At 35.2% G+C, this 27,981-nt stretch overlaps 1 protein-coding gene across 2 annotated transcripts; it reads right to left on the reverse strand.

The window, feature by feature from the left end:
- Window positions 1–1,068: 1,068 nt before the first annotated feature.
- On the reverse strand, window positions 1,069–27,981 carry atp6v1h (ATPase H+ transporting V1 subunit H). 2 transcript variants are annotated; one of them, XM_007548541.2, is made up of 14 exons: window positions 27,897–27,981; window positions 26,798–26,929; window positions 25,502–25,601; window positions 24,942–25,031; window positions 24,504–24,617; window positions 20,307–20,411; window positions 19,389–19,448; window positions 18,355–18,452; window positions 16,727–16,919; window positions 13,099–13,277; window positions 12,664–12,789; window positions 10,442–10,543; window positions 9,130–9,243; window positions 1,069–1,412 (listed from the first exon to the last, which is right to left on the reverse strand). In XM_007548541.2, the coding sequence occupies exons 2-14, from the start codon at window positions 26,899–26,901 to the stop codon at window positions 1,343–1,345; spliced, it is 1,455 nt and encodes a 484-aa protein (XP_007548603.1). In that variant the 5' UTR covers window positions 26,902–26,929; window positions 27,897–27,981; the 3' UTR covers window positions 1,069–1,342. The 2 variants fall into 2 exon arrangements, with proteins under 2 accessions (XP_007548603.1, XP_007548605.1); XM_007548543.2 differs by lacking the exon at window positions 19,389–19,448.

Genomic DNA, 27,981 nt, shown 5'->3' on the forward strand with positions numbered 1-27,981 from the left:
TGACATGTTGACCTTTTGCTGGTAAACTTTGAAAAGAGAGCAGCGCAGATGGCGTTCCAGCAAAAAAATAGGACATCACTGTGTTTATAGGCAATTATGTATTTTCACCTTTCATCATTTTTAGGCAGTTTCAAACCAACAGACTCCATGAAAGGAAGGCTTATTATCAATAAAGGGGAAAAAAAAGGTTGCTATATTGGTCACTATTTTTCTTTATTTTTAAATGTCAGAAATATTAATTGGAAAGTTGTGAGGTGTCTGATGAAAATAGAGATGAGATGGGAAAATGTGTTTTTCATTTAGCTGAGTAATAATGTAGCACAATATTAGCTGCCTAATAACTGTTCACATTTATTCTCCTAAAAAAAAGAAAAAAAAAAAGCCCAAACTTCACTCTTAATTTCTTAGAAATTCACATTTGACATTTATTAATAGCTTGGATTAACTAAAATATAGTTTGGGATTAATAAAAATAATCCTCACACAGTGAAATTCAAGAAGTTCAGATCCCAACATGCAACTCTGGCAGCTTTGGAAAGCAGCTCACTGTCATGTTATTATTGTAGGTGACTCTAAAGTGTAGCCCGTCATTGAAAGATCAGATTGAGTTGGAAGTGATGAGTGGACAGAGCATCATTTCCAGAAGGTGTCCTTTAAAGGGCTGGCTGACCCGAGTCTCATTTTATTTGAGAAAGTTGGACCAAAAATCAAAGGGACCTGTCAAAGTCAGTTATTCGATCGACAGTTTGGAAGCAAAAGGTTCGATAGTTGTATAAGATTCATGACTGCTAGTTAATATATTAAATACATGTGCATATATCCAAAATGTTGAGTTACATTTGCTGGTGAAAATTAATTGGAAGTGGCACATGTAATGTCCAAGCTGTTTTAGACTACCCTGTTAATTTAAACCAACTTTAAGGGTTGCAAATTTGAGATAAAAATCTTGTTTTACGAGTTTCAAACATACCGTAAGATCAGCCTTCACAGATGAGTTTCCAAACACGTCGGGTCTCTCCTGTCTATTAAATAGGTTTCATGACTTTAAACACAAAGTTACAACACATCTAAATCAAGTAAACATCTTTATTGGTATTCATCGAATGTTTTACAAGTAAGACTTAAATATCTTGCAGTTTTGTACATCACAGACGCGTCACTAAGCTGAGGTCACAACATCAAACGGCTAAATCAGTTCACATGGAGGATCAGGTGAGGCGCGGCCAGACGAGGGAAGCACAAAGGTGGAGCTTTTAACGCTTTTATTACAGGAAAGCTGATTACAGTGCAGTTCTAAACTCATCCACGCAACAACACACAAACGCAGAAGAAGAAGAAGAGTTCAGCTCCGAGCTGCCACAGCCGGAGCCTGCTGTTGGTCAGAGGACTGCAGCTGTCTGCCAAGATACTCCCTGTAAAAGAAAAACAATTAATTATTATAAATCGTTCTCTTCCAAATCAGTAAGAGCAGAACATTTCAGCAAAATTGTTACTTTTTGTAGAAAACAGTAAAAAGTAAATGCTTTTGATGCGTCGACCGGCTTGTTGCCTCTTAATTCTACAAAGTTTTTATGTAAATATGAAAAGTGAATTTTGGTAAAAAAAAAAAAAAAAAAAAAAAAAACACCATTCTCCTATCAAATTTTGGGTTTTCACACATAAGACCAGAAATTATCTGATCTTTTCCAGACACTCAGTTGTACTTGTGATTGAACGCTAAGTGCATGAAATCTCAAAGCCCAGATCCCACCATGTCATTTATTAAGAAGACAAAGACAAAAGGGAAACGGTGGTGAAAAATAAGCTGTGCCTGAAAAAACAAAGTCCTGATAAATGCAGGAAACAAAATGTTTTAGAGATGCCTTTTTACCATGACTGTGCAACGTTATTTTATATCAATTAACATTACATAAATAAGGTTTGAACTACACACAGACATTACGCAAAAAAAGTAAAAAGTAAAGTGTGCTATTTGTCTATAGTTAGATTATGATAAACTTTCTTTTCATTTCTTTTTATACTTGTGTTGAAATGACAGTAGGTCTCTTATTCATATGCAGTCATATTCAATAAATAAGAATATACGTTCCGATAAGACCCATTTGTCAGATTGAAGTGACCTTTATGAAAATAATATAATATAAACCATTTTTATTACGCCTACATTTCTGTATGTTTTCCGTATCTTCATTAGTGTGAGGAGTTGAGTCAATCTTAAATGCTGTGTTTTTTTTTATTATGTTAGTGGAAAATCATCATAATTAACATAAATAAAGGCTTGAACAAAGTTTGTGTGCAATTTAATTTACATAATGTGTTTCATTTAGTTAGTAAAATGAATGAACATTTAATTATTTTTTTTTAAATGACTGTTTATGTAGGGCTAGCTGTGATGGACAGATCCCACCTCTTATATACCAGTGGAGGATTTTCACTCCTTTCAGTTCATATGCCGCCGTTAAGACAGTGGAAGAGTCATCTCCATCTGAAAATACTGATATTATTTGCAGTCCAAGCCACTAATTCCTGTCATCCACATTCAATTTTAAATTATCCTTTCAAGTTTTAATTCCCTTCAATTTATTTTTTATATAGGATTTTTATAAACATTGCTTCTCTGGCAATAAACATAAAACTTTCATGGTGGGGTGGGGGGGGGAGTGAAGTCATAAGGAAAACAATTAACTGAACACTCTTCAGGTCTTCGTCGGACAATCTGCTGTCCAGAAACAGATTTCCTGTCAAAACTCCTGTCATCATTTTGAACTTATCTTTGCATCTGTGATTAATGAGCCCTAAAGCCACTGGTGAGAGTAATAATGTCCAACTATTGCTTGATTTAAGCGCATTTCAGTTTTAATCTCTTCACTACCTCGGTGGAATTACGGCACTTATTATTCCTTAATAAGACAGCAGGTTTCAGTGGAGCTTCTCCCTCTTATTTGGGGCCAGACGTTGTGTGCAGCTCAGATATAATGACAGTATATTGAAAGGTCATAGCTTTTTTCTCAGGCATCTCCTTGGCAGAAACACTTTAGATCATGACACTCACCTTATTAGAACCAGAAACATCAAGGGTCTTACAAGAGTCTAATAAAGGCTGTCCAGAACGTCTAATAGTAGGGAGTACTTTCTCTTCAGAAAAAAATAAAAAATGCCCCACTCACACTATAATTACTCAATCTTTCTCTACAGAGTAGCAGCTCTCGTTGAATTTTCAAAGGAAGTAAATTTCTATTTTTACTGAATGGTACTTTTCTATAATTACATCAAATATGAACCACTGAGGCTGGAGAGCAGTATGGAGCCATCTCAGTAAACAGCTAAATCTTTTCTGACAGAAACAAAGTATCTTTTAGCTCGTACTTCTGCTAAAATGCTGTTTATTTTAAGCCCTGCCGTCCTACACAACCCAATTAAAAGGATGAGTAATTATAACAAAGTTAGACGCTTCACTAAGTTGGATGTAGGTAATTAAAAAAAAAAGTGTTTGCAGAAAACCAGAAAATCTACATTTCTTTCCACAGCTCAAATCCCTCGTCGGAGGCTTGCGTTTTAGAGACTGTTGAAGCTAACGAACAATAAGCAGGGGTTTGTTTACTGAGCACTGAGTGCATTAATAAAGGAGGATGGAAATAACCGGGATATTAGAATGATTCATGAAGATGAGGTGCGTTCAGACGTATGCTTTAGCAGATGCAGCACCGTGGAATGACTCGAGAAGGAGAAACATGCAAAAATGTCACGCATGTTTAAGTTAAAGGGTGAATGAGACCTTCCATATATTTTAATATGCGTGCATTAAAGTAGGACAGAAAAAATCTCAACTCTTCTGTTGATCATGTACGGTATTGATTATTAGTGGTGTTAAGCAGACTGTATTCTTATTGTTTTTATGTCATTTGTTGTTGATGCATGTCTCTCCTTTAAATGAGACGTTTTGAGAGATTTTCCTGTACAAATAAGGGATTAATAGCAATAATAGTAATTTGTTGTAAGCCTTCTTTGTAATAATGGTTTCTGCCAAGTCAAGCACATTTTAATACTTTAAGATAACTTTAAGCAACTGTAGTTTTCCCAATAATTATTTTATTTATCAGAAAAAGACTATTTTCCAAAACAAAAAAAACTGGGCTTTTTAAAAAAATTTAACCACCCCATAAGCCTCAGAACTGGTTGAGGAGAAGTTTTAACCCAAGCTTCTTTAAAAATCAGTTTTTATTCTAAACTTTAGCGATAAACCCAGTCCTTGCTGCTATGTTTTGATAAACTTCGCAGTCTGGTGGATTTGCTCTGAACCAGCTAATGAAAACGTGCCAGATAAATATTTTTATCAACTTGCTTGAAAGGATGCAGCTTATCGAGTGTAGCTGACTGCGAAACAATTCCTAATGGGCTGATAACTAGGAAATATTTCAACTCCATTTAAACTATTTAGCTTCAATGTCACAAACATTTGAACAACTGTTCCTATTTTTGAGATTAAGGCTCAGAAACGTCCCAAATAAATGGTCTGTTTGTATATATAACAAACTATTTAATCTAGGATTAGAAGGGAAAGGTAGAATTTTATAAAAAAAAAAGAAAAAAAATCCTTATTTATCAACTATCCAGTAGTGAACTATTAATTTTTAAAATTGAGCCCTTTTAAAATTCCTTCACTCAAAATTATTTTTTTTATGTAAAAGTAGTGTTACTTGATTGAGAACATATGTACATGTAGTTAAAATTATATAGTAATTTTAATTGCTATCAATAAACAGCTCCCAGGCATTTTTCTTTCTTAATGAACACACAATGTCCCCACCTGCAGCTTCTATAAAATATATCAAATGTGGGAATAAAAAGCACTTAGTTTATCCAACTGATTAAATATATCACAGGTTTAGAGAGTGTCATGCTTGAAATACCAAATATTTTACACAGAAGAGTCTGGAAGCTAATTCTCAATGCTGCATATTTTCTTAATTTACTGGCCCAATTATGAAAATGGAAGCAAACTCCGTCGTTTACAGAAGTTTTCCACTTTACTTGGCAACCTTCACCTACCATTTTTGACATCGTCTGCATATTCTTGTCTAGACTGTAAAGTGGGAGATTAACTTTAAACGCCTGCATCCTTGAAACCCAGAACAAAGGTTAATTTAGACTTCCTGCATTTCTTTCACTGTCTGCCTCCCTAATACATGCAACACATATCACCACAAAACGCTGCACTTCGGTCTAATTACCAACACAAGGTGGAGGGCAGCTGAGGACAAGGACGCAGAGGCTGTCAATAGCTTTCGGGCTTCACAACAGTTCAAAACAGAGCTGACAGGCTAAGATGACATTCTTTCAAGATCTGGACATACATTAAAGAAAGCGACTTTTCAAAGCGGTGTAAAAGGGCATGGAGATATCCATGCACATATTCACTGTTGTCATGACAGCAAGAGGCTCAGATAAGCAAGGACGTGAAGAACTCCTCATGGAAACAATGAGGTAACCCACTCAAGGTGACAGCGACTGGGGTGAGGCGCTTTGAAAATCTCTCGACACTATGGTTCAATGAAACTTTGCTATTTACAAAATAATAATAATAATAATAATAATAATAATAATAATAATAAGATATTAACCTCCCCCTGAAGACTTCCTCATACATTTCTGTTTTCATGGAGTCAATCAGTGTAGGCAGCAGGTCATTTGATGAGAACCTTGAGACGTGACACACCTCTCTGACTTTACAGGTCCTTACAAATATAAATAAAAACAGCAAGCTCAAGAGACAAACAGTGAGCATGAGTATCTTTCCTTTGTTATTGTCTCAAACTCATTAGGAGAACACACAAATCGCTGTACTACTGCGTCAGCGCGGTATGTCAGCCTTTCAATAGCTCTCACAAGGCGAAGTCGCGGGTGAGTAATATGTCATAAAGAAGTCGACGTAGAAGAACGGATGAAAGTCGTCGGATGCGATGCGACGCTGGGCTTTCGAATAACACGCTGGCGCTTTCAAAAGGGGAGGAAACAAGCTCTGTGCAACAAAATGTCCATTTTCATAGGCGATGTAATTAACTTTGCCATGGTATGAGGGACTGTGCTGAATTTTACATGAGTTTTCAAACCAGACTCGGTGTGCACCAACAGCGGCATACTGTTTTCCACCTTTTTCTTCATTTAAAATTAAAATTGCCATCGTCTTTGCATAACTGCACCATTAGATTCATTTACTAGAGAGGGAAAACAAATCAAATATGTCTGAAGAGCCAGACACGAGGAACAATATGGACAAACATGATCATAACAATTTTAAGCTACGTAAGAAATTCAAAATCGTGCACAAGTAAAGACCAATCTGACAACACTTATCTCTTTCTGTTAGAAAGATGTAATTACAGATAAAGTGTAAGTGAAAGATATGTCCATGTTTTGGTGTGTAGGATAGTGGTTATAAGGTGGGAAGCACATCTTCCTTTGATCCAAAGCCTCGATTATAAAAATCCGTTTTTCTTTCCTCTCTGAAACCAAAACAAGACAGAAAGCCTTTTATGCCCCTGCTTATAAATTTCTACCCACATTTCTGTGATTACATTATTTGCAGGCGACATGACTTAGATGGGTAAGCTGCAAAAAGAGAAGCTCAAAGGACTGTGTTTTAGATAACAGATGCACACAAATACACACACAGACAAAAAAAAACATTTCCCTCGCCTTCTTGTTTTCGAGCAGTGCAGCGGGCAGTGAGTGAGCGTTTTGAAAATAAAAATACAAAGGGAGAGGTGGTGCAGCAGAAGCAAAATAAATCACAAAGAGTTTGGAATGGAGTTGGTGACAAATCTGGACATGTGATCAACAGCTAAGATTTATGACAGCAGAGAGCTGGAGCAAACATTTGTGCTGATTCATTTTGACCTTAAAATGAAACATGCCAGTGTGTGGTGACAGACAAGTTTGGGGATGGAGCAAACCGACAAATATAAAAAACATTCCTTAACTGTAATCCTAAATATTTCAGTATTGGTTGACCTTTGATGGAAACATTCTACAAGATATTTTATGAGATAGAAATGTAAATTTAATGTAGTAGAGTACCTCGGAAGGGAAAATCTCAGATCAAAATGCAAAACTTTGGCATTGCGGTCTAAGATGTTAAGGGTTTTTTTTTTTTTTTCTTCAAACTATTTTATTCTTCTTTCATCTTGTCACTTCTTGGCAAATTACATCTTTCCTTTAGGTTTAATTAATTTTTGAAGATATCATGTAAAGTTTATTGAATTCCTTTTGAATGCTTCCCTTGTTACCAAATCTAATGTCTTTGTAGAGTTTACTATTCAGAAGTAAAAATAAATAAATAAATACTAAATGACCTTCAGAGGGTTTTCATATAGTTTTCTGTTACATTGGCATTTTTGAGAGTGGCAGACTTTCTTTTAATAATACAAACAGTATTGATAGAAATAAAGAAAGGCATGAAAAGGAGACAGGTTTCATATTTCAATGTCACATGCTGTTCTTATTTGCATGATTTTGTAAATTATGATAATTTAATGCAAAGTTGGCACTTTTAATGCAACTTTTAGAGCAACTTTGCATTAAAAGTGTCATTATTTACCGAATGACACTTCATGACAACTGTCATAAACATTCATAAAGACTTCTTTATGTTTATGACAGATGTTGTGTCATGTTTATGACAGTGTCATGTCAGTCTTATGCACACCCCTTCAAATAAAGTGTTACCCAAAAGTCTTATGGGAAGAAGTTGTTGCAACAAAAATACGCCTCAAAATTACCATGAAGCGAATTAAATGGAAATTGTGCTTTCTATGACATGCCAAGAAATTCTGTGAGGTTGAATAAAGTACAGGAAAGTTGCTCTGTTGTTGAGCAACTCCATCTATCATGGAAAATGTTAAAACATTTTGCCATATGGACTAAAATCATCAAAATAAAAGTGTTTGAGGGCCAAAAAATATATATGTTTACTTCTTTTTTTGTTTTTTATTAAACCTTCCCCAATTGTTTGGACTTTTTGTCTGCTCAATAAAAAAAATTACACATGCTATGTTTTTGTTAAATGGACTGAATTGTTGAGGTAAAAAAGCATCTGCAAATCACTGTAGATCTAGATCATTAAAAAAGGGTTTTGTAGGCTTGTGTTATTAAGAAAAAGGCATAAAGTTGGCAAAGATTGTAGTGGGGGAAAGGGTGGACTGAGTTTTGTTGTTTTGGATGATTTCCAAATATGACGGCCACACAAAATAATTTTAGTGGCCACAAACGGCCCACGAAATTAAAATTAAACCTTGTCCTATAGCAACTGTTCTGTCAAGGTGACATTGCATCTGTTGCTGCCATACAAAATTGACTGTGAGGCTAAAAAAATATTTTCAATACAATTAAATCTCATTTTATAGTTCTTAAAGCAAAATTTGAATCGTCTATCGTTGGTCGAAGCATAAAAACTAGAAGTCAGAAATCTGGAAAAAAGAAATCATGATTTATTAATTGATTTTTCTGTCGATAAAGAAAGCATTTAAAAAGTATGAGGTCAGAATTTTACAAGTATGTATTCTGTTTTCATCAGACAGCTTTCTTTTTCATGTAGACAAAAGCCTTGGACATTTATTTTCGGCCAATTTCACTGTTAAATGTGGTTTTAAACATATTGACTGAAACTATCTTCCGCAGATGTTTTTAAAGAAAAACCACAGAATACTTTGAATAAATACTCCAACACTCTTATTTAAAAAGGAACACAATGACTCAGACCTAATGCTTTGAAAAACTGATGAAATGTTTCTCAGGTCTGAACAAGGTGCGACAGCCATTACTTAAATCTGTTATTTTATTTTTTTGGACCTCCTGATTCTCCTCAGCAGAGATCTCCATCGACCTTACATCATGTCAGACACACCACCGACATTCAACCTAAGCAAATGTCTAATCAAGCTGCGTAGATGAAATCATTTATGAGAGTGAGCTCAGGGCTTCGGTCATTTGTATGCAGATTGCAGCTGATGGGCTCTTCGCCATCAGAAGGTTTGCTTCAGATAACATCTGAGGGTTCACTGAGGTCAACGTAAAAAAAAAAAAAAAAAAAAAAACATTTGTAAACCAATGAAGGGATGGATTTGTTCATACCAGTTATGGACCATCAGCTTCTGCACGGCCAACAGGGCGTTGTAACGGACTAGTTGGTCTTCATGGTGCATGTGATTCATCACCAGCTGTTTTCCACCCAGCTGCTCAATCACCCTGAGATGGGAAATAATGGGAGAGAGCCTTTATAAACACAACGCGCCCGCTATGTCCATGTTTCAGGTCATTCAGTGATCCATCATGTAATCTAATCCAGCTGAAATTTTCTGTGTATCTTATAATGGGTCAGTGGCCTTGTGAAAGGACATAATGCTTATGAAAAGAGAAACAGTGCTGCATGATGCTTCTCACGATAAAGTACATGATCTAACCAAAGAGAAACAAGGACACCTGTGTAACAGGAGTTTGCATCTGTACCGCTGCCTATCAGCTTAAAAGTATCTCAGGCCTGTCCTATTACTGACTAAAGGAAATTCAGAATATAAACTCTAAATAAATGTACGAGAATCTGCCTTAAAATCATTCTATAAATAAGTAACATTTTGAGAAACCTCCGTAAACACGGAGAAATGAGAAGGTCATGTGAACAAAGAACACTTAACTATGTTGAGGGTGACATGCTGACATTTTAGAACAGAGTTGAGTTTTTTCTGGCTGCTTTTCGCACAAACACTTCTCAGCATGATATCTTCTCCTGGAGATGCACTTTCACAGCATGAAGTGCGAGGATAGGTGTGTGTGTGTGTGTGTGTGTGTGTGCGTGTGTGTGTGTGTGTGTGTGTGTGTGTATGTATGAGTGGTGGCTGGGGATAGCGAGGTATCTATCAAAAGCACCTCGAGGGCAAAAACTACAACATGAAAATCCCTGATTTGTTTTAAGTCCATCAGAATAGGAGATGAGGTTTGTTGATGACTGTTTTTAAACTGGTATAAGCAAAACATATTTTGAGTAAGAACTTTGTTGGATCAACAACAAAAAAAAGTATAAGCCATTAACTTCTGCAATCCTCCTTTAATCTCTGAGTCAGAAGAAATGTTCAGGGAAAACTACCTGCTGTATTTACATGTTGTCTCATCACCTGAAGCACAGTTTCGGAAAAAATAAATAAAAATCACATCATCATTGATCAGATTATTATAAAAAAGCTTTATCTGAAGATTTTTGAAAAATCCAGTAACTTCAGTATATATTTCTGTGCTTCTGCATTTGTCTCTAGCACAGCAAGAGACAAGCTGCCATTTGTCGTTAGCAAATTAAAACCACATAATTATCAGATTCTCTATTTGGAAGTGTCTGCGGAAAGAAAATGTAATTTTTTGGTTTATTAAAAGTATGAGTTGCTAAATTTCTTACCGTTTCCCACGTGGATAATGTCGCACGTACTCTCCGATATCGTGAGCTGCCACGGCTAAAACTTGAGGATCATCAGACACTTCCAGCAGACGCGTCAAGATCCTTTTGAGAATGAGACACAGAAAGAAAGAAACTCAGATATTAAAATGTATTCACCAAGTGAGGATTGATATTTTATACAGGATTTTGTCAAAATCAAAAAAGTATGAGTTCTTAAGTTGATGTCACTTTAAAGCAGAGGCATTTCTAACTCATAAAGCTACTATAGCACTCTAAAGTTTTCTAAGGCTTAAGCCAAGAGAAATACTTGTGAGAAGTCAAGAAAAACACACAAAGAGAAAAGAAAGGCAATTTAATCTGATGTCTGGGCTGATTACGGAGAGAGCAATGATGGGAAAGATGAGCAGATTAGAATTTTTACTAAATGTCAATAAGAGCACTGGGCTGTGTGACTGGAATAACAAGGAAAACAACCACAGATTGATTCTGTTTTATCTCTGGTGGCCCAAGTCCTCACACAGACACACAAACTTGACAAACAAGATGCTGGTGGTAAAAGTATTACCAGAGACAGGTGTCAACAAAGAACAACTTGTCGGCTAAATGTTTTGAATTAGGACTCTGGCACACCTACAAGTGTTTTTTTTTTTTTTAGGAGAAGAGGGTCGAGCAAAATACTTTTCCACAAAGCACAGGTGTTTAAGACTGGAGGAACTTGTTCAAACCTGTTACCGCAGCAGAAGGGTGTCAATTTCCTTTTCAATTACGGTTTTCAACCTAACATTTTCAGTTTTTCTTTTTGATTAGAAATGTTTTTAAGAAGTCAGACCGATCTAATTCTAGCTGTTGCTCCGCCTGAGATAGTCAACATCCAGCTGCTGGCTTTTATATTATCTTAGTGTTGGTTATTATCAGTGTGAATGCAGGTGGACAAAAACCAAGCAGCAAAGTTAAACATTGTTTTCTCAATTATATATTTTTTGCTTTGGTTTTGACTACTATTGAAATTTATTTCTCAAACCAAACTTTGGTAAAAATAAAGATTTAAAGAAACCAGACTATATTAATAAAACAGTGCATGGTAAATTAATTGATGAGATTTAAAACTTAATGCAATAAAAATATTTTCATGTACAAAAAGAAGATAGAAAGAGACAGAAGAAATATATTTTGGCCGCTCAGTTACTTTCAACTCGCTGATTTTAGCCTGGATGCCTAGAAATCAGGTCACCACTGCTATACAAAGCTACAAGTATTGTTTTTAATATAAAGTGTCAGTGATTCGCAAAAGTTAAACAATTCAGCAAAGTACACCAAAGGTACAAAGTTTACTTCAGCAACACCTCGAATGCGAATGCGCAACAATTGCAGAATATATATGCAGTTATTTATATCTGTCACTAACAGATATACGTATTTTGTTGGCATTTCTTCAAGATCACAAGCTGATTATTTTATCACAAAATGAGAATGATTAATTGTTATCCTGAATTTTCTGTACAAAATGATGAATTGGCCTTTCACGTCCACATAATTCATTTGATAAGATAAAATAGAATTTACTTTTAATTAAACCTGGATTTCTGTATAGTAGCCAACATGAAAGAATAATTTCAAACAGGAATCTTCTGATCTTCAACTGATTCAAAAGGCAATTAAATCTGCAATTTTAAAGGAACAAAAGTTTAATTTCCCCCTCTTTGTGGATATCCAAATAATAATACAAAGAATACAAGAACATCAATTATTAAAAGCTAAAAAAAGCATCTCCTGTTTTGCTGAAAATGAGGATTGTAGTTAGAGCAAGTCTAATTTATGGTGATCTTTGTAGCGATACCTGACATGGTTCAAACAAAATAATTTGTATAAAATGTATTAGGCACTTTTGAAATTTTGCAGGATCACATGAGATTTTATTATCCATCTTAAAAATTAGGGTTTTTGCATCTGCTGCAAAAAAACTCATTTTTTTTGCACCATATGCAAGACTTTAATTTTGAAAGAACTTTTAGCATAAAAATACATTTAAAATGACATAAGCTGTTTATTCCATTGATAAAATCTCATCATTATGCATTTAATAATATTTTCATTCCTTAGGTGACTGCACAGTCTGCACTTTAAGCAGTTTCACTCTTACTGCAATTTACAAAATAACTATAAATCAAGTTTCAGGCCAGGGATAAAATTCCCTTTCTGGTCAAAGTAAGGGCTTCTCTTACTTGAGAAGCTCGTAGTTCTTCTCATTCAGGCGGACGGCGTTCTCACGCCAGAATTTCTCCGACTTGTGAACAGGACTCCATTCCAGACGGCCCGACTTGAGCTCAGAGCTGTACTCATCAAAGGAGCTTTCAATAAAAAAATAAAAAAAAACACAAGACAAAGAACATTATTATAAAACAACAAGGAAAGAAAGTCTGTGAATGACAGAGAGATCATCCCAGCATGTAATCACTGCAGTATTCACTATTATTAAAGTATTCAATCTTTATAGTGTTGAATAATATAATGTCCATAATTCGGTTAAGCTAGGGGTCATGCACAATTGTAATTGTAGATGGCTCTTAGAAAACATCTTGTACATTGGAGAAGTATTTAGAATTAAAAATAAATGTCACTGATTGCCTCCTATTCATGAAACTGTGTCCACTGAGTACCTAAGATCCTGGACGCTCTCTCCCAGCCTCTCAAGCAGGAACTTAATGTCGTCGGTTATATCCTCGTCGTCGTACTTCTGCTGCTCAAGATTTTCCAGCTGCTTCAGTACCTTGCACTGAATCATGGCCAAGGCATATTCCTGACGAGTCTCCCTCTCCACAGACTTCTCCAGCAGATTCTGTCAACAATAACGTAACAAAAAGATCTATTAAGAAGTTTGTCAGGTATGGATTATCTCTGTCTGTTAAAACTTTGAGGACTGATAACTGAAAGATGAGTTTTGTGGGACCCAATCAAATGCAATATTGACATAATATGACCATTTGTTTAAACGTTATTTTAAAAAAAAGTAATAATCCAGAATGTTAATAACTTAACAGGCTGGATTGCAAAATGCTGAAACTGAAATATTTCAATTCAGTTTATTTCTAAAGTGTCAATTCACAACAAGTCATCTCAGAGCAATTTACAAAAAAATAAGCATTAATTTACTGCCATCTTTCATACTGAGTGTACACGTAGCAACAGCAGAAAGGAAAAACTCCAGTTTACAGGAAGAAACCTCCAGCAGAACCCGGTTCAGTACAAGCAGCCATCTGCCGTGACCGACTGGGAGTTTCAGAAGATAAAGCAGATACACAAAAAAGAAACGCAAGAACTGCCAGAAGCTACATCTGGTCTGCCAGAAGAATGCCACACCAGATGAACCTGCTATGAAGAGAATTTTTATTAATTTACAAGTAATAATTCCCACTGCTCTTATCACGCTAATCACTGATACAAGATTTTTTTTTTTTTAAACGCCAACTACTGTACATGATCAGAGATCCAATCTCTGTACAAACTATTTTGAATTGTGTTAATTCTTAAAGAGAAATCAGCTAAAATTATTACTGGCAGCCAATCAGAGTCTGATCAGTGCATTTATATAGTTTGGTGTATTTAGCAAACTGTAAATCAAACATCTCAGATTTCAGCATTGCCTTTGTCCTCATATACATAGTACAAAAACAGTTAAGAGTCATCTTATATATGCAAATGTCTGAGAAAACGACACTAGTGAGGTCAGCTGCCATCGTACCTGCTCCAAGACTTTTATAGTGTATAGTAATTTTAGTTTTAATCTTTTTAAATACATGTTATTATTCGCTGTGTGAAAATTCTGCTTTCTCTTATTTTGTTTCTTCCCTTTCTTTTCTTTGGCTGCAGGCATCAATAAATTTCACTGTACTGTGTGTAACTGTGCATGTGACAAACTAATCTAAGTTGGTAATTCTCTTTGTCTTATAATGGTACAATCATAAATCAAGGCACATATAATCAGTAATACAATAGAAACACTAACACCATTTATCATATAGCAGAAAAACCTTCTGTATGGATATTTCCTTTAGAGACATTTTAAGTTGATTTAGGAAAACCATGTCAGACGTAGAGTGAAAACTGAGTAATAAGATTTCATGCATGTACTGACTTTCAATGTTAAATCAACATATAATGGATGTGCATGTCTTAAACCAGCATTAATGTGCAATATTAAGAATGTGTGGGAAGGGAATAAAACGGAGTTCACCACAATTAAGAATCAACGTTAAAGAAATTTATAAAATTATTCTCAAGCAAAATAATTAGGAGAATTTGAAAAAAAAGTATATAAAACTGAGAAAGTAAACATTTTTGTAACATTTTCTGCAAAGTAAAAGAAGAATAGTTTTCTTAACTTGAAATTCAGAAATTAAACATTTTATATTCCATCAGACAAGTAGCGGAATTGGTATACTGTTATTTAAAGAAAAAAAAAAAATGAACCTATCAATAAAACTGCCATTTCTTATTTCTTGTTGATTGTGTTAAAAAAGTGGAATTGTTTTTGTTTTGGACAAATGCACCTTTCAGAAAACAAAAAGTGGAAAAAAATAAATAATGCACTTAAATTTAAATAAACTTGTTCTCCCAAAGTCTGACTGGGAGAGAACGCTGCACTGACTCTGGAGTGCAACGTTTGGTGATGTGTTCAAGGACGTCCAGATGGTGAGGATAATTTAAGTCCCTTTGCTCGTCCCATGTGGTGAGCAGAATCATTTGCATAATAAGGACATTTGGGAAAACACAAACATGCAGAACACTGCAGATTAGTCTTTAAAAGATTCCATTCGAATAACAAAAAAATGAATGTTCTGCATGTTTACAGAAAATTTGCAGTGATACTTTGAGAGTCCTTGAGTTTCAACAAACTTTTTAATTGTTGCCAAACAGAGACATTTTGTAGCTTCTTAGTAGGAAACAGTGGAAAGGAAGTTGGACGGCTCAGGGGAAACCCACTTAAGACGAGTCTCTTCTCCCATGACCACTTGCCACTCACTTGGTTTAATTAGTTGTAACAAGCATTCTAACTCTACAAGAAACTTTTAAGAATGCCTAAAGGAAGAAACCCTTTCCTCTTACAGAGGGATCGTCATTTTTTTCTCTACTTTAAATACTGAAAGAGTTCTGGGCAAGATTAATTAAGACAAAGACAAAAAGGAGATGGACAACAGATGGACATCTTAAATGGACAATGAGACAAAACATATTTTCTGTACTCTATATTCTTTATCCACACTGATCCAGATCAAAGCTGAATTGAAACCAAACCTGATATATATCTAGATTTTGTGGAAATTTTGTATTGAAACCTACTCTGTCACGGAGCATTTTATTCCATTCAACTCTAGGTGCTAAATTAATTTCTTTTAGTCAAAAAACAGGTGAAGAAAATATCGTTTGACACAGACACATATCTGTCACAGATGAAAATGACTGAAACAAAACAGCAACGGCAGTTTGAAGGAGAGGCCTAAAATGCGGAGTACTTTCCAGTAAATCAGGGTTTAAAAATCAGCTTGTTCTGGGCTCATGTTTCAAACATGTAATCAGTGCCATTTATCTCACCATTGTACTTGGATCAAGGTCACTCAGTCTGTCTGATGTTGGACAAAGTTAAGATACTGCCGAAGCTTTTTCTTCTTAAAATCCTACTTCCTTCCTTACAATTTACTCAAAGTGAAATATGAATAAGTTATTGAGAACACTGATTATGTTTAGTGGACTGTCAGCTGCACTTTACTTTCAAAAGATGAAATAAAACAGGCTCGCCTCCCAGTGGATTTATACCACCAGTCTTCATTTTGCTCTACCGGGTCAGGTCATTTTGTCAGCTCATCTTTGTAATTTATCACCATTTGAAAAATGTAGTTATTGAGCAATTTTATCCAGTTATAAGTGATTTTCCCTGCACATGATAAACCTCAAGCAAGTATGCATTTCTGCTTAAAATTCATTCCAACTACAATGAGAAAAATGTGTTACTTAAGATGAAAGTGTAACTCATCTCATCTGAGCAGCTAGGATAGGGTTCACCTTGAAAACAACTGCAGAAAATAAATATGAAAATAATGAGTAAATACAAAAAATAATAATAATAAAACATTAAAGCAACAAATGTTCTATTTTTTTGTCAAATATAAATGCCAAAGTAAAACAAAACCACAAACATAGGAACAGGTAAGCAGTACTATTTGATTTTATGTCTTTTTCCTTGAAATAGGAAACATTTTTCACAAAACCAGTGAAAAATTCACCACTGACCCTGAAGGCAGCCAGAATGATTCGAGTGACCTTCTCCTTCACAGACTCCTGAAGGATGTCGGACAGGGCGGGAACTACGTTGTAGCGCCTCAACTGTTCACAAAGCTGAGGACTGAAAGCCAGCAGCCATATACAGAAGATCATCTGGTACTGAAGCTGGAAGCCACACTTGTTGCTCAGCACTGCTGTGATGCTGCGACAGAAATAAAAAAAATGTATATAATTAAGTAAAAGCTAAAGCAGGCAAATGAAGCACAAAGTGGTGAGAAGAGGACTCACTCTTATATCTAATGCCTGTTTACTCAGCCTGGCTTTCACAGCTGTGTACCTACATGCTGTGCATCCATTATCTCTGATAATAGCTCAGAATGAAATATTCAGACAGTCTTCAGATAATGGACAAGTTGCTTAAAATGCTCAGTACAGTACTGATGCTCACAACTAAACAACTTGTACATTTGCAGAAATGACTGTTAAGTGCAGACCTTATCGATGCGCAACAATTAGCACACAAATTGTGTAGTGAGGCTGGATTTACAGCCCACTTCTAGGAACAAAGCATGGAGCCAGTTTGAAGACGCTGAGAATCATTGATCATTTCATTAGAACATAATCTTGAACCACAGGTTAAGACTGGTTTTAAAAACATGTGTACACACCACAAGCAGAGAGTCACATTTACAGAGAAACATCATTATTAGCTCAGGTGTGAATTTAAAATATGTTACTTTAATATATTCTAAAGTGGAGGGGCTCAGTGTTTTCATAGTTGCATCGAGAGTGCTGCATTTTTAAGTTACATTATCACTTAAAAATGAAATAATCCCCCATTTGTTTTTATAATCTGATAGTTTTATAATCTGATGGATCTTTAAAGCCATCAGGTTTTAAAGTGAAATCTGATGGATTCACTTTAAACACTGTAAATCTCAAGATCCCCAACACACTTCTCAGGGCAATTCTTCAATTTATGGACAATTCTACAGTAGTCAGATTTAAATATGGAACTCGTAAAAAATAAAACGATATACTGCGGATGAATGGACAGAGGGATGAATTGATTTTCCAGCCACAAGGACAGAAATTAAAGTTTAGAAATACAGATATTTTTCCATGTTCTGTTTTATTTTTCTGTTCTAGTTCAAACCTGGAAAGTACTAAAATCAATTCTCTACATTTTCCACAATTTTCCAAAGTGCGTAGAAACGCTTTAATCTTGCATAAATCCTGATGCAAAATTGTCAGTAATCAAATTAAGTCAAAGAACACAGTCTGTGTACTCACCAAGTATGGGTCAGTTTCAGATATGAAACTTTACTGTATAAACTTATCAAGTTTATACAGTACAACTATTAAAGTTTGTAGTAGTCAGAGTTTCTTCTAACTGTTTGAACCATGTTGTAAAGTAGCTAAATCATGTGCTGGAAGTCAATCAATACAGTAACAATTTCTAACAGTTACAATAATTAAACTAGAAAATTCTTACCCTAATCAAAAGTCGAGTACAAAAATGCAAACAAAAAACATAAAGTAGCTCAAAATCAAACTTTACTTGACCTCAAAGCTATTTACAATATTTTGCATAAAGGGTAAATAAAGTTCTGCAACTTAAAATAATTATTTCTCACCAGTTGACTCCATCAGCTTCGACCCAGGCAAACCTGTATTCATTGACTCTCAGCATCAGCTGAAGACAGCCAGCCACACACTGAACGTACTGAGAACTCTGCAAAAGACAAAGGCAAATCCAAAATCAAGCGTGGAAAAGGGTTAGAGTTGCATAGTCAGGGGACTGTTACACATTTAAGCTCAATTCCAGACATCAAGTGGTTCATAAGCAGAAAGCACAGAAGAAGGCAACTTCAACCTTGCATTATTGTCACGTATCAAACCAGAGGCAGTGCACATGCAGTCAATATCAACTCATGCTAAAAAACCAAAAAACAACAAAAAAAATCACAGTAGAGTTACGATACAGAGCAAAAGTGTACAAAAAGGGTCCAATTAGACCTGAGCAAAATGTAAAGAAATATTAGAGTGCAGGAAGCTGAGGAAAAAATTAGATCACATTAATCAGTTAATTGAAAGAGGTAGAATAAAAGCAAAAGTCCAGTAAGAGGTTCAGGCAGCAATGAAGACAGAATAGCAGAGGAGCAGATGTTACCTGGTTGAAAATGCAGAGGGGAAGGAAATGGTAAGTTATTAGATAGCTTGCGTGGGCACATTTCTGAGCACACTTCTCAGAATAACTGCAATATATAGGATAAGAGATGGTGGGATGCAGCGTCTGTGCAAATGTTACTTCAATTTTCTCTTGTTAGTCTAATATTCAGAGAAAGCTGTTTGTCATGCGCCTTCAACATTAGAGCGGAACTGGCTTCTGGCATGCATTTTTCGCTCGGACTTTAAAGATCAACCTGTGGCAGCAAACACCATGCTGTCTAAAATGGAGACATCACTCTAATACTGCTCATGTCTCCACCCATCTAAAGCTGGTAATAAAAAACTGGAGTGCAACAACAGGATGGGTGAGAAAAGAGAAAAGGAAAGAATAGATGTGGAAATCCAGCAACAGCTAAGGTATGCCAGCTTCAAGCCCAGATGTTTGTCCTTTTCTTTCTGGGTGCCGAGTTGACTGGAGATGCACTTTGCTCATACTCACTTCACTGGGGGAAATTGTTCCTGCTCCTGTGCCTGTTTCTGGACCTGAACCATGTAGATTCTAATAAAAGATAGAAAACAATAGACAAAACTAAAATAAAATAAAACAAAAAACTATTGTGAGGCAAAGAACCACACAATATGTGCATGACTGAAGATGAAATTCAGGAAGAATAGAAGCTCAATGGTTCCTTTTGTGCCTGTTGGAAAAAAAAATCTAATACAATTTCAAGAAGCAAAATTAGTTTTAAAATCCTAGCTTTAATGCAGATATCTGCCAAGGCAATCCAAGTGTTTAATTTGCAGTCATTAGCCCATCTTCAAGAATAATGAGTCTGCTGAAATCAAATATGAATGAATACGTTCTATTAATTTAGATAATGGTTTTACTTTAAATTCAACTCACAGGACAAAATGAAGAAGAAATGAATAGAGAGAGGAATTAGAAATGCCTACAGCTAGTAAACTAATTAGGATGGGGGATAAATTGAAACTCTTTATGAGAAGGAAGAAACTAAACCTACAGGCTCACTAGCTTATATCTGAGAAATTAACAATTTGTTGTTAGGAAATAAAAGAAAACATATCATTTTCAAAGACAGCTAAATCAATTTCAATTCTAATCAGCAACATAATACGATGTTTTCATCCATAATGTCACATGATGATCCAAAAACTGGACTATCACAACAACAGTCAGCCTCCAGATATAGCAGGAATCATGTTTTATAAATGCAACACTTTGCAAAATGCATAAACTATGCTGTGAATCTGAAACATAAAGAGAAATAAGAAATATTTCACACAAAAAAAATCTGCTTAATGTTTAGTTATGACATTTGTTTCTAAGATGAAACCATCTCTTAATTTCTTTTTTAATTCATATCATATTTGATGTGCTACACTTTGAGTTGCATACCTGTGAACTGAGTTGGCTTTTAATCCAGTTAAAGTAATAGTTCAGATCACTTCCCTCCATCAGATCACGCCCCCAGGCAGCCAGCTTAGCGATGATTCTTGCAGCCTAAGATGGAGGATGGAAGTTTACGTCAACTATTATTTCAACATCTACACTATGTTTTTTTTTTTTTTGTAAAATGAATCAAAACTTGAACTGAAAAAGAAAACAATGCATAGAGATTAAAAATCTATAAAAAACAATTTAATCAGAAAAGTGTGTTGTGAATTTGTATTCATACCCTTAAATAATTACTTATAAAACAATAACAAAAGCTTTGAATTTCTGAGAAAGCACTGTTCATAAAAATATGTTGACAAGACGACTACCGTATTTATCTGACATTCTAAGAAAACAATCAGAAGTCATGTTTGCAGTTTTCCGCAAGGTTGACATTGTTCAAAACCATCATCCCTGCAGTAAAACAAGGTGGAAGTAGCATTGTTCTTGGTGGATGTTTTTTCTTTCAGCCGACTATTAACTGACTATCAATCAACAGTCGATAGCAAAAACGACTATTGATTGAGAGAAATCGGAGGCAATCCTAGAGGAAAAGACTGGGGTAATGGCATTCCTAATCAAAGCATATCCATACAGTAGCATAGTCTAGTCAAGTGAATGCAAGCTGTAAATTAGACTGAAAATGTATTTTTAAAACTGAATTAATATTTAAAACAAAAACAAAAAAAAATAATTTTTGCAATGAGAGAGCACTTAGCACTTTTGCAAAGAGAAAGTTTCAGTCTACAGGTGCAGAGCTGGTAGAGACATTTGACAAAAGACAGAAAGTTGTAGCAAATGGTGTTTAGAAGATTACTACAAATGGATGACAAATGTTTCAGAAATTTCTTAGCCAAGAAAAAAAAAATCTTTCAAATTTTCATTTAAAAACATCTTTTTATTGATCTTTTAAAATAAATCCCCCCCCAAAAAATCAAGTTTAGGTTTGTGGTTGCAACCTGATAAGATGTGAAAATGTTCAAGGGTGAATTAATACTTTTCAACAATCTCAACATTGAATGAATGTTATGAGTTAAGAAGAAATAAACAGAACCATAGTGAGACTGCTAGGAAATAAACTAATTGTGTGTTACGTTGCTGTGTTTTCAAAGAAGCAGCATGATAAGAGTGACCTTAAGAGAGTTTCAACACACAACAAGATAAAGTCTTCTATAAAGCATCTCTAATTGAAATTCCACAGGCATATACGTCAAAAAGATAAGGAAGCTAACGTCTGGGTGCACACGGCGTTAATACAAGTTTTCTTTTAAAAAGGCTTTTCAACAAACCTGTTCTAAAACAAGATTATGGTAGAAACTCCATCTAAGGCAGGACTCACTGAGCCTCATGTCTCAAATCTCCATCATGGTCACACTTGACTGTGGCCCAAGATGAGACAGGAACAAAGAAAAATCAACTCTCCAATTTCCTTTTTTGTCAAAGGGAGGATGTGTAGAAACAAGGTTGAAATTTAAAAGTAAGACTCAGCATGACACTTGGATTGGGTAAAATGCTCTGTCACAGATCTGAGGTCGCATTTTGCCCACCTGCTGGACACCATCTGGCTGCTCTTCGTAATTAGACAGTGTGTGCCGTGTCATAGTACTATGTCTGCCATTAGATGGTCAGTCTTGAATTGAAAACGAGTGGCAGACAGGTCATTACCTTAATTGCTTGCTTTTCGGAAAAAAAGGAAGGCTGTTTTGTGAGGAATTATTGATGAATGTCTAAGATTAGTAACAGAAGCATCTGTTAAAGTGACTGGATGTGAAAAATGTAATGCGGTACACCAAGTTGGAGGTGAAAATGCGAGCCTTCTTTTACTATTTGGTACACAGTGATGGCTCTTAATCATTCTGTGTCCTTTCCCAAAAACACAACGTTGTGGTTAAGCTGTAAGGTCAAGCTGTAGATAGCTTGTATCCCAACCTAAAGTGAATAAACACCATTTCGCAGAGTTCAGGTAGAAACATAAGCACGTTCAATTGGAGAACATAAAAGAAAGAGTTTTATAAGTGAAAAACATTTAAGAAATTTACTGATGAAAAGTTCACAATGCACACAATCAAAATAGAGGCGCATCAAGCAATTGGTTGGTGACAAGTATTCATTCTCCAAAGAGCTACCAATCAGACTACATTCAATGACTAATTAAAACTAAATACTGTACTCAAGCATTTGCCTAGCCAAGGGGAACATCCAACAGAGACAGAGTGAGTTAACAAGAAATCATTATCTAATATAGGACAATCAACCAACTGCTGAACGGTCCCTGCAGAGCTAAATGATGATTACTAACCAATCTGTTTTAGGCTGCCCTGTCTTACGGATAGAATATATCATGTATTTCTCATTTTTTACAGATTTCCAAATTATCTATTGCTGGCAATAGCAGCAATATTTAGCTTAAAAAGTGGGAACAAAGCAAAACATCATGTTATAAAAACAACCAAGAAACAGGTTAAAATTTGGAAAATTTTATACATAATATTTTATTTACTATTAAGTAGAGAACCTTGGAAATAGAGAAGGTTGTCAGGTTTTTACAGCTGGTATGTCTTACCTTTTATACCTTCTTTTCTTAAGTTATTTCTGAATAATTTCAGGCTGTCCTGATGAAAAAGGTTGCTGCTAATTGAAAATGTGAGTCACAAGAAAGAGTATGCACCATTGTTCAACTAGATGCGTGTGTGTTTGTGTGAAGGTAACATGGCTGTTATAAAAGATTTTTCCTCTGCCAGCTTCCCTATTCCTGTTATCATTTGCCAAACTTTACCACACACTTTTTGCCATTTACACACTGCATTGAAGTACATGAATCAATAGACAAGGTCACCTCCATCTGTAGAGACACTCCTTCCCCAAGGATTTGGTACAAACATGCCCTTTTATTTATTTCATACTGCAGACAGAAGTTGGTGTTGGGCACTGTGACTGCTTTAATGTTTTGCAGGTTTCATGCTGCAAACTGAAATGCTCCATGTTGAAAATTTTGTCAATCAAAGCACATCTTAGTCATTTTTTTGTTCATGTGTGAAGCAGTCTCGGTCAAAACAGAAATATTCCCATAATACCCTGGACTACAATCTTCCAGTTCACTGCTGATTTTAATCCAGAACATTTTCATTAGCTCCTTACCTGACTACAGCACTTACACTTTCTTCTTTAAACACATGAGAATCAATACTAGCACATTATCAATTTGTAATATGATACAAAATAACCCAACCAGAAACCCATTTTCACTTTAACTTAACTAATATGTTGTTTTAATGTTGCGTGTTTTATCCAGAGTAAAGGACAGCACTTTTCTTTATGACAGACATTTACCAACTTCGAGGTTCTAGCTTATAGGTCTGTGTATTAAATGTACCAACCAACAGCTCAGAGATCAGAATCACCCAGGGCTGTATAGTATCAGGAAAACATATATCTGAAAGCCAAACATTAAGAATGTTGATATAAGTTACAATTAAATTATAATTTAATGACTCCTTATTCATTTTTTAATGTTCATGAGTGGCTTGTAGTGTAATTTTGGTTTGCTTAGAATTTTCTTTGTGTACAAAGAAACCAAACCTGTGGAGAAAGTTACAAGTTAACAAGCTAACCAACTGATTGGGACCAAAGTAAACTGGCTATAGATGTGAAAATGCCGTGACTTGACAAATATATAAGTGGCAAGCAGAGTGTGAATGGAAGAGATAGCAAGTCAAATATTGCATTCAAGTCACGCTTTGTGACTGCAATAATGTGATGGCAATTGAGACGCACCTCTGCTCTAGAATCTTTTCAATTGATTCTGAATCATGAGGTCAAATAAAAATAAAAAATAAAAAAATAAACTTATTTTTTCTATTCCACTAATCCAACAAAAATAAGAACTCTCTAAATTTGCCTATAATTACAACAAACAACAGCATATATTGTGAAGAACATCTTTCAAGTTTAATAAAAATCAAAGTTTTTCTTTGATGCATAAATTGGGGTAATCTTCAAATTATTTCATTTTCTGGAGGAACTTTTAACAGCTATCTCTTCTCTCGATAGCATGATTATTCTTGTTTTTGTGACATAGTCTTTAGAAAACAAAGTCAATCAAAAAATTGTAATCACAACCTAAAAGACAACTAAAACCTTGGTGCATCTCTAACTCACCATGTGGACAGTAAACAGGTCCTGACGATTGAGCATCGGAAGGAAGTAGGACCAGGCTGTGTTTTTGGTCTTTTTGGCGTAGTCAAAGAAGATGTTCACTCTCTGGTGGTTCTCCTAAAAACCAGTTGAAGTAAAGTCTTGGATTAGCACTTGGACTGTACTGGTGTTGATGTATATCAAACTGACTGGATGGGAGAAACCACAATATCGGAATCAAGTCAGTAAAATATTTTATTTGTAAAATAATTTCTTTGAAAAAGGATAATTAAACTACAGAATGTGAATGTTTCTTTTTTTTTTCTTTTAAAGAAACATTCACAAGAAAAGAAACATTGGAAAGGTTTCTAAACTTAACTTAAACCTTTCTAAACTTAACTTTGTTCACTGAGACAAAATAAAATGGTACAAGTCCAAAAGTGTGAGGTTGTATTTGTTTACCTGCAGAGTGTCATCAATCAGAGTCAAGATGTATTGGACTGTCTGCTCCTTGGAGATGTGGGCCATCAGGTTCAGAAATGTCTTTGCACACTGAAAAGGGGAAAAGAACCAAACCATGTTTTTTTTTTTTAATGAACAGTTTTGTCTTGCTTTTATTTTTAATTAACAAGCACCTTTAAATAGGGGCCAGAAACAAGGCAATAACAGTAAAAATCAAGATAATTTGTGGAGCGACAAAATAGTGGGAACTCAAAAGTAGGGGCTGAGTTAGTGAGTGCACAAAATTAAAAACTGAAATGGGTGTCTCCAAATTACAGCTTTTCAAAGCACTCAAAATTTTGAGACTTTTGTAAGACATTACAACTTTGCAATGCTACCAAAAACAGACAGTTCTAGAAAAGTTCATAATGTGTGAAGGATTTGAGTTAAAGTTTAGGACGTCTGTAAACACACGTGCAACATATCAGTCAAGTGCCATCTGGTACATTTTGAATAAACTAGAGACACAGAATGACCCTTATAAAATGAGAAATACACTGCAGTGTACACAAACTGTTTACCTGGTGTCCCTCTTTGGTCAAAATGACTTGTTTCTCTTCAGAGTTGGCCTTTTCAAATTTCTTGATGAACTCACAGTCCTCTGTAGAGATCATCTGACTCCTACAAGCAACACAAATTAACATTTAAAAAAAAACAAATAAAAAATAAATAAAAATAAAAAAAAAAGCAATTTTTGAGACCAGGGCTACAATAATGTTTTCAGATTGCCTTAGACATGTAATATCTGAACAAGAGTAACATCTGCAGAGAGAAAACAAAAACCTGTGATTTATTGTTGAGGCAGTTTAACAGTATGCATGCCTGCCACTGACACATCCTCTGCGACTCACTTTTCACAAGCAAAGGTAGTTCAAAATGAAAGGGGCTGATTGAGCAACAGAAATGGCCATGGGCGTAAGATGCGGCCATATTAAGACAAAAACAAAGCTGGGTCTGAAATGGTATGCAACTTCAGCAAAACAACGATTGAATGGGCCATGTAACTGAAGTTGAGATGTTAATCAATTTATTACTGACTTAGAAATAATACTGTGGGTTAAATAAATCAGGGCTGCTAAACTGAAAGGTTAGACTTAAAACAGGAAGTATAACTCAAGACAGTGAATCACATTTGAGGAACTACAGAAGAGCTACTTTTAGGCTGTGAAACTAAAACAAATCTCCCTAAACATTAACAACTAATCACAGAAAGACTGCAGAAGGAGATTTTAGAGCAAAGAAATGAGAAATGCTGCTTGTACAACAGGACTGATGAAAAGTACAAAACTAATATCAAACAGTCCACATGAAAACCTTATACAAACGTAAATGTTGACTGTCTAAGTAAGTACATTTGTGACACCACAAAAATGGTATCAAATAGATATCTACCAATTACATTTAGTTTCTAAACTCAAGTATCTGATGTATTTGCAGAGAGTACTTACAAAAGCTGAACATTTATGAGCTTAGACCTAGAATTTATGCCAGTATCACTCTATTAAAATCGAGAATTTAGAATCGTTTGGACAAATTCTGTGTTCATCCATCAACAAAAGAACAGTTAATCTAGCATAATACAGCCAGCAACAAACCTATTAGGCATTTACTATATTCAAAATGTAATTAAAACAGGTTATTTATGTGTAAGTCCACAAATTATTTCTTATTAATTGCTCTTCTTCTTGACATATATTTTTATTAACCAGCTGCTTCTTGAACATAGCCATTTAAAATTAAATTGAACCACAGCACTGTGTATTATAAGCATTGACTAATGTGAATTAGGACTTATGGGTTAAGTAGAGTTAACTTACTGAAGATAGGACTGCCAGTTGACCAGATTGGCCCGAACCTCAGCTGCCTTTGCAGCTATGATGTTGGTTGGCACAGCAGCATCCACAGCCCCACGGATATCCATTTTGTCCTGAAGTCTTTACAGAGTATGTCTGGATAAAAACACAACCAGAGAAGAAAATAATTACTTATAACACCACAGTATGAAAGACTGGAAATCACACACTTAACGACAGTAGAAGTTATCCTCAGAATTTGTACAAAATTAATATGTTCCCATCAAGAGCGGTGATTAATTCCTATTCTATCTGACACATGTTTTATTAAGCAGCTGCTTCTTGAACAGAAACATTGATAAGCAAAATCTAAAGTTAAAAAACTCTGACATACAGAATTTGATTAAAACGTACATAAATCCCCCCCACTACTTGTGGTCATATATTTCAAAGTCCACAAATTTACATTATTCCATCATTTAGTGATTTACATTAATAGGGCTGATTTAAATTGTGTGTTCAGATTAAGTCAAACACGATAGGCGTTTTGTTTTGGTTATTAAGCGAAACAAACTGGAGCATTGAACAAGAGGGTTAAATACTAATTTATGGAGCTCTTCAACGAAACAGAGAAATTACATGTTGGCTAATTCAAACTAAAGATAACTAGTGGAAAATAATAAATGAAAGATTAAGTGTTGTATATTTATCAGACTTACAAAGTTGAAGAAGCCTGCTAGCTGCTAGCATTAGCTTGCTAGCGTAGCTAACACAATGTCATTACTAGTTGTGGTATGTTTAACCGAGAACTGGGATAAAATTCCACAATACTCAGCCTCCGGCACTGTAATGCAAGAAAAGACTTTAACTGGGTTTGTTCTGAACAAGTAAAAAGGCCTAATTCTGACCTTAACAATGACACAAAAACCGTTAGCTTGATTATAGCTAGAGACGAAGAGCAGAGAAAACGAGAATGCTAACCCGTTTGACTAAATTAGCACCGACTGCATTTCACAAACTGTCAGAAATAATAGATGATATACGTATAATGCAACACTACAATACGAAAACATGTGTACTTAACACATTACATTCAATAAAAATATCCAGCGTCTTTACTTACAGCTGCTCTGTGCTATGCTACGCCAACAGATGACTGACTACAACACGGCGTCACGACCAGTCATGTGACAGTCACTCAGATAGTC

The sequence above is a fragment of the Poecilia formosa genome, unplaced genomic scaffold (genome assembly GCF_000485575.1).
Source record: "Poecilia formosa unplaced genomic scaffold, Poecilia_formosa-5.1.2 Scaffold27, whole genome shotgun sequence".
Taxonomy (NCBI): domain Eukaryota; kingdom Metazoa; phylum Chordata; class Actinopteri; order Cyprinodontiformes; family Poeciliidae; genus Poecilia; species Poecilia formosa.